The sequence below is a fragment of the Cyphomyrmex costatus genome, unplaced genomic scaffold (genome assembly GCF_001594065.2).
Source record: "Cyphomyrmex costatus isolate MS0001 unplaced genomic scaffold, Ccosl1.0 scaffold265, whole genome shotgun sequence".
NCBI classification, from domain to species: Eukaryota; Metazoa; Arthropoda; class Insecta; order Hymenoptera; family Formicidae; genus Cyphomyrmex; species Cyphomyrmex costatus.
Window position 1 is genome coordinate 134,416 of NW_017276747.1, and position 15,877 is coordinate 150,292.

Consider the following 15,877-nt stretch of genomic DNA (forward strand, 5'->3'; position numbering starts at 1 on the left):
AAATCGATAGAAATTCATCATAGCAAAAGAAAACAAAATTACAATTTGAGAAATATTTTAAATATATATACAGGACAGTTCGAAAACTATGTATGCGTTGTTCTCATATTATTTTTCTTTTTATATGAAATAATATATATAAAGGAATATATTATATCGTTTATAAAATAATTAAAATAGCGATTTTTTTACGCAAATGTTCTAATTCAATTTTTGTCTATAAAAAGTGTCCATCTACCGATAAAGAAACAGTTATACCAAAGTGTCGCATTCTTTAATTATTTGTTAATTATGTACATGCTGCGCCTGTTGAATATCATCATCATTGCTATCGTCTCGTTTCACGTATTGTGGTTTTTCAACGCCTTTCACGCACTGTTCTGTAATGTGAACGGACACTATGTCGCTCCCTGGTACTTCAAACATAGGTTCCAATAGGAGCGATTCCATTATCGCTCGCAGACCCCGCGCTCCCGTTTTTCTTTCCATTGCTAAAGAGGCAATTGCATTCAGTGCGTGTATATCAAACGTTAACTCCACCTATGTAAATTAAATAGAATTATAATTTAATTTATTAATATATTAACAATTATTGTGATTAAAAATAATTCATCTTGACTTTACTACAAAAATATAATTGAGGGGCTGGATTCTATAAGGGGATACGCGTGGATTTCGCGGGATAAGTATTGACCACAGGGCTAATTTTGAACATCGCTTCAATTTTGACAACTAATTCTTGTAGAAAATTTCATAGGAAATCTTTTTTGTCTTTAAATAAAATTTGTACTTTTTTTGTTTTCAAGTTATAAACAAAAAAAGTAATTTTTTTAATGAAAAAATTTCAATAGATTTTTGTGTTCAACTCGCCATATCTCAACCAAAGAATATTTTTCTTTGAAATTTTAACAGGATAAACTTTAATATGTTTCTCGGAATATAGAGCATATAAAAAGTTTTCGAAACATTTCACAGCCAAATACCGAATTTTTCAAAATAATCCTATTGAATTCGTAGTTTTATTCATTTAATCACAAAAGTTATAGTACGAATTTTCAATTTGTCAACTTTTACCGATACTACAGTTTTGTTTATTAGTTAAGAAAGTTTTTTGGAAAGTTTTAGCTCTTTAAATATTATATGATTGTAAAGTAATAACGATTTATATATCTATCCGATTACGTAGCGCGCTGCACGCAACGCGAAGTTCGAGCCGTTCGCTTTCGCGAAACGTAGAATAGCATCTCATTACATACAACGGAAAGGAGTATGTTTATATTCGCTAATAGATTAAAAAATACGCTATTGTGATCAATTTTTATTGACAATTTTTTATATGATACTCTAATTCTTATTTTGTAACTGTAAATAATTAAGTTGAAAAAGATTTTGAGAGCCTTTAAATATAGTTTTGATACATTATTAATATCCTTGTTTCGCGGAAGCGAATGACTCGAACTTTCGCGTTGCGCTACGTTATCGGATCTACATATAAATCGTTATTACTTTACAACCATAATATTTAAAGAGCTAAAATTTTACAAAAAATTTCCTTAACTAAAATTATAGTACCAGTAAAAGGTGACAATAATTCATACGATAACTTTTGTGATCGAATAAATAAAACTACGAATTTGAGAGGATTATTATGAAAAATTCGGTATTTGGCTCTGAAATGTTTCGAAAACTTTTTATATGCTCTATATTTCGAGAAACATATTGAAGCTTATTCTGTTGAAATTTCAAAGGAAAACATTCATATTTAGCTGAGATATAGCGAGTTGAACACAAAAATCTATTGAAGTTTTTTCATTAAAAAAATTACTTTTTTTGTTTATGACTTGAAAAAAAAAAGTATAAAGGACCCCGCACGTTTCTTATGGGAAAGTACTTTCGGTCAAAATGGCTGAAAATTTAATATGTTGTAGTTTATGGTGTCCTGATCAAAAGTCTCAATGGGCACGTGGTCCTGGAATCAACAAGTTCTGAGATATTGGAGCTCAAAGGGCGACATCGGCTTCATATCGATTATTATGAAAAGTAACATATTGCTACGTTGCCTTCTAATATACAGTATAAATATTTTATTGGTATATAAAAAAAACATGTTTTTATTGTCTAGAATATGTATTTATTGTATTATCTTCACAGCATGTGTTAGTTAGTTGTACGATAACAAGCGTAGTGATTATGTTATTGTGATGCGTGTGTAAACTTTTACCGCAGCACCTGTAAAGCCTCGGTTGCCTAAGAAAACCATTTTCTTTCCCTTATATGAGTATTTGTGTTTGCAGAAAATGGTTAATAGATTGCGAATACCATGTTGTATATGTGAAACAGCTCTAATTCCTCGAAATATGGTCAAACTATACGGTGATGATAATGCAGGTAGGCAGGAAATAATTATGTCCAGATGAATTGATGCTGGGAGACCGCCTCTTGACATAACACCACTAAAAAATATTTTTTCGACAATCTAAAGAAAGTCTGTGTACATCATGAACTGTATTGCAAATCATACAAGAATGGGATGAAGTTTATTTTAAAACATTTAGATTTAAGCATGAAGGATTATTTTCCAGTGCTTGTAGTTCTCGTACGATCGAAAAATTGCAATTGTTGCATATCCGAGTTAGTGGTGTTATGTCAAGAGGCGGTCTCCCAGCATCAATTCGTCTAGACATAATTATTTCCTGCCTACCTGCATTATCATCACCATATAGTTTGACCATATTTCGAGACATTAGAGCCGTTTTACATATATAACATGGTATTTGCAATCTATTAACCATTTTCTGCAAACACAAATACTCATATAAGGGAAAGAAAATGGTTTTCTTAGGCCACCGAGGCTTTACAGGTGCTGCGGTAAAAGTTTACACACGCATCACAATACCCAATTAATCACTACGCTTGTTATCGTACAACTAACATACCGTGAAGATAATAAATATATATTCTAGACAATAAAAACATGTTTTTTTTATATACCAATAAAATATTTATACTGTATATTAGAAGGCAACGTAGCAGCAATATGTTACTTTTCATAATAATCGATATGAAGCCGATATCGCCCTTTGAACTCCAATATCTCAGAACTTGTTGATTCCAGGACCACATGCCCATTGAGACTTTTGATCAGGACATAAACTGCAACATACTAAATTTTCAGCTATTTTGACCGAAAGTACTTTCCCATAAGAAACGTGCGGGGTCCTTTGATTTACAGACAAAAAAGATGCGCTATGAAATTATATATACAAGAATCAGTCGTCAAAACTGAAATTAGAGCGATGTCCACAATTAGCCCTGCGGACAATACTTATCTCGCGAAATCCACGCGTGTCCCCTTATAGAATCCAGCCCCTCAATTATTAAGCTTTACCTTATCCATTGAAAACAGCATCTGATATTGAGGAATAATGGCATTTTTCGGTTCAGTAAGAATTCTCGCTAGCATATCCCTATCGAGCGTGTGGAAAGGCACAAGAACAGGAAATCTACCAACGAATTCAGGTATCATGCCGAAATCGATGAGATCTCTAGCTTCCACTTGTTGCAACAACATGTCCTTTTCCTTATTGTCCCTCTCGGTAGAAGGTGACATATTAGCGACATCGGCTAAAGTTGCCGCTCTCCTGCCCGGGCTCTCGGCCGCGGGTGTCGCGCCAAATCCGAGATATTTTTCCGATTTGCGCCGTGCTATTAACCTGTCTAAACCGCTATAAGCCCCCGACGCGACGAAAAGAATATTCGTAGTATCCACTTGCAACATTTCCCCACGCAATTTTCTTGAACTATTTCTCTCCGGTACGTTCACAATTGTTCCTTCCAACATCTTCAGCATTCCTTGCTGTACACCTTCCCCGCCTACGTCACGCAATTGATGAATTCCAGGAATAGCACCTATCTTGTCGACCTCATCCAAAAACACGATGCCCATCTGAGCACGATCCACCACGTAATTAGCGTCCTGAAGGAGCTTAGCTATGACACTTTCAATGTCCTCGCCAACGTAACCAGCTTGGGTGAGAGTGGTACAATCACAGATGGCAAATGGAACGTCCAGGCATTGCGCTATCGTTTGCGCAAGTAACGTTTTACCAGAGCCCGTAGGTCCTAGCAACAGTATATTACTTTTTTCCAGTTTTAACTGATGTTGCTTGCTATCTAATATAGCTGATCCAGGAGCTGATTGACTGCTCGCTTTTTGCTCGCTTCCCGGATTGACAGTGTGCTGGAACCCGACTCCTGGAAACGGATTTCCGAGGCCTGATATATGCAATAAGTCTGCAGCAAAAAAAAAGACATTTTATGATAATTGTATATGAAATGATACATTTTTAATGTGGGAGCAAGTATTACCATAGATCGCAATCTGTTTCAACCGCTGTTCTAAGAATTCAATTAGTTTTAAAACATATTCTAATTTTATGATACTTATTATAATAGTCCAATTACACAAAAATACACAAATTTTGATTATTTCATTTTTAAACAATTTATAAGATTGGGGCGTTGTTCTTTACGTGATTTAAGACCTCTATGAGTGAAGGGATGATTTGTCTCCTGTGTGCTAACTGGATTAACGTTAGTTTGTGCCTGATAGTTTTGAGCTGGCAGATTGTTATAGATCCTCTTATAATGGTTGTAAACGGCAACACTCAGTACTTTCTTTGCATACTCCTGGCCCACTACGTGTCTGTTTAGATATTCAAATATCTAAAAATATCATATTATTATTATACTACTTTTTCTCATTCTAAAGCAGATATAATCAAAATGTATCTAATCTTATTTAGAAAAACAATCTGATTATATAAATTAAATAAAATGAAATAATCTTTATTAAAACCAATTAGTTCTAATTACCTTTTTCGGAGGTGGAGGAGGTTTCCTGTAAAAGCCCTGCTTACTATCTTCCGGCCTAAGTGCCTCTTTCAAGCTCCTCTTGGAATCAATTTCTGACAGCACAACGAAGAAATGATGGCACTTCTCGCACTTGACAAATCTCGTGGATGCTGTTATTTGTAAAAATAGTAGATGATGTATTAGAATGTAACATCAGTGCTTGTACACACACAAATATATGTAAGATATTAACTTAAATATAGATAAATATAATTCACAGCAATTTTGACCCGAGTTTGTTAAGATCAATTTCTATACAACAATGTTGTACTTACAAACAAATGTCTCAACATGTGTGCAGGGATCTCCACACTTGGGACAGGTGAGAGTACTCTTCTTTCCACCGCCTGTGCCACTACTTGATGATCCGTTTGACGAAATGGTGTCTTTCGAGGGTGGTGTGGGTTCCGTTGGAGCTTTACCCAAGCTGCCGCTGATTGTCAAGCCTCTGCTGGCCACAACAACTCTAACGATTTTGTGTACTGTGCCATCACAAACAGATACAAAATATGATCTTATTAGATCTCCAAGAATGTGTTCTGTTTCATGCGTAACATACATGATGTATAATTTTATCTTTGTTCTCTAGACTCTTTGGAGTAAAATTTTATTCTATTAAAAAGTAAAAATTGTGCCTCGAAAAAAAATAGTTCAATTTTCAAACTTTAAGAGTAAGATTTCATTGTTCAGAGTCACAATTTATTCTAAAAGTTTTAGAGAGTGTGTTGTTCATTGATTATTAAAAAAAGGATAAAATTATGCATCATGTGCATCATGCGTGAAACGAAACGCAGCCTAGTTATCTATCATACTTAACAAATTCAGCTGTTTATTCGAGATAGACGGGGCTGTTTACAAACAGCCTATACTCACCATGATTGGTGACATGGTTGGAGGAGGCTAAGCGACCCGCGCTAATCAGACAGCAACGCACGCAGCTCATGGTCGGCGGTGGATCTCCGTGGGGCCGAGAGACGCAGGGATAACGGAGCCTGGACTACCTTACGACGTTCCGTCCGTTGAAATCTAAAATCAGAGAGGTATTCTCTTGCGATATTGCTGAATCGCACCGTACGTTCGAATTGTGACGGGCCAATGGTCGCAATCGCACATTTACAAAATAAATCGCGACGGTTGAGTAAATAATCGCGTTGTTTGCCGCGTCTAAAAATATGGGACAAAGTAAAAGAGACACGATACCCTCCCCCTCGAAACTCTTTCGTTCTTCTCGCTGCGACTTTTGGAGCGGGTCGTCGGCGGAAAATTCACGAGACTCTGAGACGGGCGCGGATTCCAAGCGGGGGTGACCTACGTGACAGCCGAAATCCGCGACATCGTCGGACGACGTTGGCATCGCGCGACACGGCCGCAAGGACGATAACACAGAGAAAAACAGTGATATGCCGAAGGAGGGAAAAGGGAGGGAAGAAAAAGAAAGAGAGACAGATGCATGGGTGGATAGGAGAGACGAAACGTTCCCGGGAATCGCCGATACGCCGATAGGTCGGGGCCGCGTAGCACACTCGGCTGTAATCTTACCCGACTCTTATAACGATAAAAAAAACACGACGGACGTCAATGCCGCAGACGCGCAACGTAGCGCAACATCCCGACGAAAACATACGTCGGCGCCTCGAGAATCTCGAGATCTCTACCTCCGACGATTCTCGCATCCTCTCGCACGATTTCACGGAACTAGCTCTCGCGACTACCGCCGCGCGTAGAGAGTTTCTTTCGTATCTTCAGATATTTTATCGATAGTCAGTAATGTCCTCGGTTATCTTCAGTGGGATCAACTGTATATATTATATAATATGAGAGATCGAAGTAAAAATTACAAAAGTGAACAATACATACTACAGGCAGTGTTGCGCTTAGATAATTAAAAATGATCTAGTTATAGATAAGATAAATGACACAAAAATGTATTTTAGATAAGATAAAGATAATTAATTTTACATTAATCTAGATAAAAGATAAAATTAAAAACATTTTTATCTAGATAATTTTTAAGATAATTTTGTTTTTGAGTAATTATTATAGGTAGTAAAATAATTTAGGATACAAAAATATATTCATATTTTTATAAATATTTTATATACATATATCATATTTTATAAATCTTTATTTTTTAAAAATAAAAGTTTTTCGAATATATTATCTGATAAATGGTTTCTACGTGAATTAATATTTGTTATCCGCAACTAAAAAGACGTTCTACTGGCGCTAATGATGGCAATGACGTGTTGTATTTTAAAAAAATTTGTTTAATGTGTGGACATAAATTCAAAATATCTAATTCTTTTGATTTACTTTTTAAATATGGAAGTACTTCAATGTTGCTTTGAATGACTGGTGTCGAATTAATCCTATTTTTTTATCTACATCGCGAAAAAAATCCTCACTATTACTACTGGAGGCTGTTTACATAGAAATTTCTTACAATACTCTTCTACAATCTTAGATAAATTGAAAAAGATAAGACTTTTTTAATCTAAGATAAGATAAAGATAGTCTATATATTCTTAATAATCTAGATAAAGATAAGATAAAGCCATTTCTTCATCTAGATGATTATCTAAATAATTTTATCTAAATAACGGAAAACACTGACTGTAGGACTACATTTCTAAACGTTTTACAAAATTTTACTCAATATATATATATATGTAATATAAGATATATTATATTATGAGAATAAAATTTTCCTCGGAAAATATATGTTTAGAATATGTTATTCGAGATGTTATTATAACCAGTAGCTTTTATAGCCTAAGAATATGAATGAAGTTGTGTAGGTTTAATTGTCTCTGTAGCTGAAATAATATTTAACGAAAGCGAAAAAGTTCTAGTACAGCTGCAGTTTAGTGCAAGAATAAAAGAAAGCAGATAAAAATAAATAATCGATCCGTAGAAAGATATGGTTACAAAAATAATTTATACAAGGTTGATCACCTTTAATAAATATAGTCAGGGATTTGGATCTGATTTAAATAATTATTTTATAATGGAGATAGAAAAGATCTAATGGTTAAAAAGATTCTGTTAAATCCTATTAAATATAGAAGTAAAAATTAAAAGGATTAACCAATAGATTTTCTAATACATATAAAAGTAATAAACTCATTAAATAATAATTATATAAATAAATACATGGTTTTTCAGTCTAAAAAACCATTCTACTTGTGTGTGGGGGGGGGAGGGGGAGGAGAGAAACTGTTCTACTTTTAAGTATTTTCTGCAATTGAAATATACAGAGGCATATAACTAAACATTAGAAAGAAAAAGAAAAGAATGAAAAATATAATTATTCCATAAAAAAAAATCTAATTTAAACTGTATTAATCGTGGCTGAATTGAATTCAGATACTTTAGATTATATATAAAATATTATGGAATGTATCTATACGCGTTATTCAAGTCAAGCAAATCTATCATTTTATTCAATGTAATGAAAGAACTGCAAACATCTAACGTTTCTATCGGTTACTTAACTGCGCACCATTCATTCGCGCCTTTGTTACGCCCGAGAATTAATCGATTATTCAAACAAAAAACCCGGAGAGAGATTGTATCGCGACAATTGCGATCTTATTGACATGCGGGAGGCAATATAATATAAAATATACGTGAAACCTGCAAAAACATTCGTTCGCCGTGCCTCACGCGGTCGAGTTAAAGAAAAAACAATTCAAGGCTTTTCCGTTCATTTGTACAAATGTATACATATCTACACACACCTTGCGATAAAACTGCGCGCGTCTTCGATGGATGCATTATTGTCGCAGACGCCGTAGTGTCTTTGGTGTCTTCCCTTATCGATGGACGTTCCTCCCGGCGTTTCCAACAAAAAAAATCCTTCGACGTAGCCAATCTGAGGTTGGAGAGGTAAATTCAAATTGACTTTGCGTGATCCTCCTGAGCTTCTGGATTAAGCGCGAGATAAGGCGAAATAATTTCACGCAAACAATAATAAATACACGTCGTGAAAATACGCGGCGACGCTCGCGTAACCTATAAAAGGCCGCGTTTTGTGAAACAATCGCGTTTGATACGCTTTCCATCGCCGCCGTTTATTGATTCCGATCAATACGGATTAGATAACGATGAAGAGTAATTTTGCATTATTGTTATCAGTTGTATGTCAAGAGTACGCTCTTCTGTCTTATCTGAATAGTTATTATCAATTACACAACTCTAATCTCTCAAATGATATAATACTCTATTTCATATGCATTACAGAAAAATTAGAGAAAAACTGTGGATCAGTTTCGCTGTGGATACAGAAATAATTAAGACACCTCTTTTCATCAGAGAGAAGTTATATCGATAGATACATTGATTTGCCTTCGGATTATATATAGAACCCTGCTGATACGATGACACTCTGTTCAGTAAACACTGGTGACAGTAATTTGGATAATAAAATTACTGAATGGCTACAATGGAACAAGGTACATTTTATGGGAGCTTTCCATTTGATTATACAAATCAACATGTGTATCAATCTTTGTTACTCACTGATTGTTAAAAAAGATAGAATGATCTTTCCACTTAGATCTTTCTATCTTTGTGTTGATTTGTTGCTAAATGAAAAGCATCTTATTTGTTGAAATAATATAAAATAATAACATAGTATTTGTGCTAATAGTTTCAGTGGTATAATTTTATTTTTAATATGATATATTTTTTACATTGCAAATACATTTAAATTGCATTTACATGGGCAACTTGAAAAGTTTCTTAAGTCAGGAAGAAATCTTTTTTTTTTTTTTTTGGAAAGTTTATTTTATTTTTTAATATAATCTTTTAATAAACAAAATGATGTCAAGGGCGATATAAGAATCAAAAAGATTTTTGTTCAACAATAAAACATATAATTAGTCACTATTTTCAATAAAATTAATTTAAACATTGCTCAATCCGAGAGCCGAAACTTGTAACATTTTTATATTTATTAATACTTATTTTTATTTTTATTATCATAGTTATGAAATGTTTGAAAGCGAATTAGTGTCAAGCAATGTTTAAATTAATTTTATTGAAAATAGTGACTAATTATATGTTTTATTGTTGAACAAAAATCTTTTTGACTCTTATATCGCCCTTGACATCATTTTGTTTATTTTTATATAACGAGTCCTTATTTCTTTTTTTATTAATCTGTTATAATCTTTTAATTCAGTACACTTAGTTCAGCGGTGTTCCAATTTTTTCAAGCCGTCCAAAAAGTATGATGGCTGAAACTCTGGAAAATAGACGTTCGTGGCAGCGATGACTTCCTCATTCGACGCGAATTTCTTTTCTCCGAGTTAAATCTTTAGATTTGAGAAAAAGAATAAGTCGCATGGGGTCAAATCTCAAAAGTATGATGGATGAGGCAGCAATTCGTATCATAATTCGATCAATTTTGTGGTGATAATTGCGGATGAATGGGACGGTGTGTTGTCGTGATGAAACAACACTTTTTTCTTGAGGGTGTTTTTCCTTCAATTCTTCGTCGAAACGGCCCAGCAAGTCGGCGTAGTATTTTCCCATAATCGTTTTTCCCTTTTCTAAGTAGTCGATGTGGATGATGCCTTTAGAATCCCAAAAAATGGTGGCCACGACCTTCCCAGCCGATGGAACTGACTTGGCTTCTTCGGGGCCGGTTCAGCAGACAAATATTGCTTCGATTGTTGTTTTGTTTCGGATGTAATGGTGAATCCATGTTTCGTCCACAGTCACATATCAACGAAAAAATTCTCGTGGATTGCGCTTAAACAGATCCAAACACTCCTTAGAAATGGTCATACGCACGCGTTTATTCTCCACCGTAAACAAACGCGGCACCCATCGCGACGTCAGCTTTCTTCAACTTCAAACGGTGGTCACTCATAACAATATCGAGCATTTTATTGACCATTTCTTCGTTGGTAGCAGTTTTCGGGCGTCCATTGCGTGGTTCATCATCGGTGTTGATACAACCACGTTTAAATTCGTTTACCCTAAAACTGATGGTTGGTAATGAAGGAGTAGATGTGCCATGAACCTCCTGCAACTCTGTTTGAATCTGCGTAGCTGTTTTCCCTTTCAAAAAATAGTGTTTTATCAACTGCACAAAACTCCTTTTTATCCATTGTTGAAAAAATGTTTGACTTGCTTTGTTTGACTGCTAGTAACTAAATTACTAATGGACGCAATTGTCTGAAAATTTGACAGCATTCATAAAAGATGATGTACTTTTTGGCCATTATGTCTTTTTTGCGATACATGTGCTATCTCTGTGGGACTTAGGAAACTTTTCAAGTTGCCCACGTATATTATAATTAAAAAATTTTGTTTTCAATATTTCAGGATCCAAAAGCAGAAGATGAGATATTGGAATACTTGGACAAAGGACAGATTAAAGTATTATCAAAGTTGTTTCTTAAGAGACTCGAATTTGGAACTGCAGGTCTTAGAGGTCGTATGGGACCAGGTTACAACCAAATGAATGATTTAGTTATTGTGCAAACTAGTCAAGGATTATCAAAATATTTGATGGATACAATATTTGATGTTACACAGAAAGGTGTAGTGATAGGATATGATGGTCGTTACAATAGCAAAAGGTGAGCTAGCCCTATGTACTGTAATTATAGAGTATTAAAGAAAAATAATTAAGACTCATAAAAAAACCAAACATTACACCCTTTTATTAATAATTAAATTTTAATGTTCTTATCAATAATTCATTAATTTTTCAGGTTTGCAGAATTAACTTCAGCAATTTTTATAGCCAATGGTATTAAAATTTATTTATTTTCCCAAGTCTGTCCCACACCATTTATTCCTTACACTATTTTAAAATATAAGTGTGCAGCTGGAATCATGGTGACTGCCTCTCACAATCCTAAGGACGACAATGGATACAAAGTTTACTGGGAAAATGGAGCACAAATTATTTCACCACACGATAAAAAGATTCAAAGTTATATTCTTAATAATCTTAAACCACTTGATTCCTCATGGGATGTAAGCCAAATCTATGAAAGCTCCTATTACAAAGATCCAAGAGACGATATTATGCGATATTATTATCAAGACTTGAAGGATAACGTTCTGTATCCTGAAGTTAATAAAAATACTACATTAAAATTCACATATACTGCTATGCATGGCGTTGGGCAAGAATATATGACTGCTGCGTTTGAGGCAGCAAACTTTAAGGTAACATCTGAGTATACTGAGACAGTTAAAAATGCAATTTTTGAAAAATGAATATTATTGTCTTTTTTTTTTTTTAGCCATTTATAACAGTGGAAGAACAAAAGTTACCAAATCCAGAATTTCCCACGGTGAAATTTCCGAATCCAGAAGAAGGAAAAAGCGCTCTTGATCTCAGCATAAAGACAGCAAATAAAAACGATTCGTCTATAATAATCGCTAACGATCCTGATGCTGATAGACTTGCATGTGCAACGAAAACGGAGAAGTATGCGAACTCTCAACGAATTTAGATTGAACTGTAATAGACGAACAATGAGAATACATTTGATGATCTTTACAGCGGAGAATGGCATGTCTTCTCTGGAAATGAACTTGGCGCCTTATTGGGTTGGTGGATGATTCACACTTATCAAGTGATACATCCTGATATCGATCTGAGTAAGACATATATGTTAGCATCTACTGTTTCCAGTAAAATTTTAGCTTCAATGGGTAAAAAAGAAGGTTTCAATTTCGAGGTTTGTAATTTTAATATGTATATGTAGTATGCAGTAAAAAAAATTGCATAAAATAAGTTTTTAAATAAGAATATTTTTTTGATAGGAAACTTTAACGGGTTTTAAGTGGATGGGCAATAAAGCTATAGAATTAATGAAGGATAATAAGGACGTCTTGTTTGCATATGAAGAAGCTATAGGTTTTATGTGCGGCTCTAAGGTCCTGGATAAGGATGGTATCAGTGCTGGCGTACGTGTAGCTGAATTAGCCGCTTATCTTGAAACGATAGGATTGACTTTATCTGATAAGTTGGAGGAGATATATGAGGAGTATGTTACGTTTACGTGAAATTTGAAACAAATTTGACGCAGTATTAACAATTTCTATTTATTCCATGATATACAGATATGGTCATCATATCAATGATAATTCCTATTGGATATGTCATGATCCGGATACTATCAAGACGATATTTGAACGACTAAGGAATTATTCGGGTAAATCGGATACAGTAAGTACTATTTTAATTTCTATTATAAATTCTAAAAAGATATTCTTCCATCTAACAATAAGTAAAGTTAAAAAAAGCAGCCTGCATGCTAATTTGTACTAATTATCTATTATACATCATTTGCATTTTAACTTGAAAAGATATTGGTAAAAAATCTGTCTGATAAATAAATCTAATCATAGTTTTTATTAGCAAGAATTGATATCTTTCCAGTAATAAAAAAAATGTATTTGATGTAGAGATAAAACAGATTATATAAAGATAGTTTTCTATTTCAAGTATAACAACGAACATCGCTTCGTTCACTACTAATGTATTCTAATTTGCGTCTAATAGTATGTGTTCGCAAGGTCAATAAATATATGTAATGCATGAGGTAGCATAAATTGACTAACCACTTTGAAAGTGTAATAAAACCGATGTATTTCTGCATGTGTCATCCTAAGTGACAGTTGTGTCGACAGTGGCGCTTTATCATTGTCTGTGATAAAATAATAAATACAATGTAAACTCAAAGTGGTGTGTATTGAAAGTTACCTCAGGAAACGTTTTTGAATTGATACTTTGGTGTGCACTTATATTTATACTTAATGAATTTGATTTGTGTTGTAATGCATTAATATGTTTGGCATATATAATCAAGCAAAATTATTTCCAAAAAAATTTGCTTAAATTATTTTCTTTCTTTTTCTCTTGCCAATGCTTGTTAAGATGACAAAAAAAATTATTTACAACAAGTATGTAAATGTGATTGTTATATCATTGACGTTACTGCCTTCTGTGCTTCTTGCCGTTTTGTTTATTCCAGTAGTATTGTCATTATATCCTCTCACACCATTTCTTGAAGAAGAAACAGATAAAAATATGGTGTAAGTATATTTAAGAGATAAGTTTTTTTATTATTAGCTTAATCAGGATGCTGATATGATAGCTGTGTGTGTAGCTAAAAACAGATTTATTTATATTTCCTTTACCATTTCAGTAATAATAAAAATAATATTAATGCATAATATAAAATAGGAATGTTTTTTAAATTGTCTCAATATTTTACTCTTTTGGTATTTTTTTCTTTTTCTTATGAAGATTTCACAATGTAATTTATTTTTAATATTTTTAATACAGTACCCAACCGGAATTCTTAAAGGAAAATATATAATAACTGGCATTCGAGATTTAACAACTGGGTATGACAATACAAAACCTGACAACAAAGCAGTTCTTCCTGTATCAAAATCTAGCCAAATGATTACATTCACATTCAAAAATGGTTTAGTTACTACTTTAAGAACCAGTGGAACAGAACCTAAAATAAAATACTATAATGAATTATGTGGATCGCCTGGAGAGTAAGTTTTTCGCAAATACTATTTACAAGAATTTTCATTGTCACATCTTATTTTATTTAACGTTAACAGTACTTTATTGTAATTTAATGGTATATTCTAGAGTCTATTTTTAAACTTTCTAAGTTGTTTGTAAAAATTTAATATATTTTTGTATTATGTATTATATTATTTTAATTTTAGGGATTTAAACAAATTAAAAAGCATTCTCAGCGAAATGGTATCGGCTATTGTAGCAGAATTCCTTCAACCAGCAATTAATGGACTTATCGCTCGTGAGGAATAAACGATAATTGCATCTATTATGCATCTTGTGATGTTATGCGTCTCACGTAGCGATTAACTTATTTGAATATGAAATTTATTATATTATACATCTATTTTTACAAATATTTTGTAGTGATGTGGTTACACACCAAGTGTCCACTTTCTAAATTTATTTGATCGTTTGTGCATATTTATGTTACTCAGTTTATAATGCGTTTATGATACATTAATTTAATTACATTATAAAATAAACGTGATGTTTTTATTGTAAGCTTACAATATAATAGAAAATGGCTGTGTACTTGTACATGTATATTACATAATGTTTTGTTCACTGTTAAAATTATTGCGGGAAAGTTTTTACGTAGAAAGGTTTTACGTATTATCTTTACTGTTTTTTTTAATTAATACATTTCGAAGTACAATGTAAGAAACATCCTTATATCCTCTAATTCTACAATTTAAGAATTAAGCAAATATTTGTTCGTAGACATCGATTGAAATTATTTAATGATTATTTGAAAAGATCCATTTAGTAGAAATGATTAATATCACCGATTAAAATTAAAATACTAAGAAATATATTTATTTAAGTGTATTTATAATAATGTAAAACATTATGAAAGAATGAATATGAAGTAGTAGTAGTATATGAAAATAGTAAATAATTTGTGTCTTATTACAAATTCGCTTTGATTAGCGATATATTTAACTTCAGATATTTTTCTAAACTAAATACCGATGAGAATGAGCCATTTACGGTCAAGCATGGATCTTAAACGTTTCTAATTTTCGTGTGAATTTAATATTTATATACTACACGTATGCAGATCTTCCTAAATGCGCGTCGAAATTTTTTCAGACTTACAACGCAAACTAATAAACTACCGCAGTACTATCTCGGCTGAGGTAATATTTTTCGCAATGTAATTAAATTATTTACAGATTTTTAATGCCATTCATAGATTTTAATTGTCATTCAACATATTATTAAGATCCAAGATACAATGATAGTACTGCGGTAGTTTATTAGTTTGCGTTGTAAGTCTGAAAAAATTCGGCGTGCATTTAGGGATCTACATACGTAGTATATAAATTCACACGAAAATTATATTAGAAGCATTCAAGATCCAGCTTGACCATAAATGGCTTA

The 15,877-nt window shown here is 33.1% G+C and overlaps 2 protein-coding genes across 5 annotated transcripts; one reads left to right on the forward strand and one right to left on the reverse strand.

The window, feature by feature from the left end:
• Positions 1 to 204: 204 nt before the first annotated feature.
• On the reverse strand, positions 205 to 6,575 carry ClpX (Caseinolytic protease chaperone subunit). Of its 3 annotated transcripts, none has more exons than XM_018540730.1 (7): positions 6,454 to 6,575; positions 5,788 to 5,940; positions 5,190 to 5,396; positions 4,876 to 5,024; positions 4,545 to 4,725; positions 3,389 to 4,293; positions 205 to 540 (listed from the first exon to the last, which is right to left on the reverse strand). In XM_018540730.1, exons 2-7 carry the CDS (start codon positions 5,855 to 5,857, stop codon positions 286 to 288), a joined length of 1,767 nt encoding a protein of 588 aa, XP_018396232.1. In that variant the 5' UTR covers positions 5,858 to 5,940; positions 6,454 to 6,575; the 3' UTR covers positions 205 to 285. The 3 variants fall into 3 exon arrangements, with proteins under 3 accessions (XP_018396232.1, XP_018396233.1, XP_018396234.1); XM_018540731.1 differs by having other exon boundaries at positions 6,115 to 6,575; XM_018540732.1 differs by lacking the exon at positions 6,454 to 6,575 and having other exon boundaries at positions 5,788 to 6,084.
• A 2,165-nt stretch (positions 6,576 to 8,740) lies between these two features.
• On the forward strand, positions 8,741 to 14,918 carry Pgm2a (phosphoglucomutase 2). 2 transcript variants are annotated; one of them, XM_018540734.1, is made up of 10 exons: positions 8,741 to 8,802; positions 9,157 to 9,368; positions 11,251 to 11,507; positions 11,643 to 12,105; positions 12,183 to 12,370; positions 12,446 to 12,623; positions 12,709 to 12,932; positions 13,009 to 13,114; positions 14,237 to 14,460; positions 14,641 to 14,743. In XM_018540734.1, exons 2-10 carry the CDS (start codon positions 9,294 to 9,296, stop codon positions 14,741 to 14,743), a joined length of 1,818 nt encoding a protein of 605 aa, XP_018396236.1. In that variant the 5' UTR covers positions 8,741 to 8,802; positions 9,157 to 9,293. The 2 variants fall into 2 exon arrangements, with proteins under 2 accessions (XP_018396236.1, XP_018396237.1); XM_018540735.1 differs by lacking the exon at positions 8,741 to 8,802 and having other exon boundaries at positions 9,294 to 9,368; positions 14,641 to 14,918.
• Positions 14,919 to 15,877: the final 959 nt, after the last annotated feature.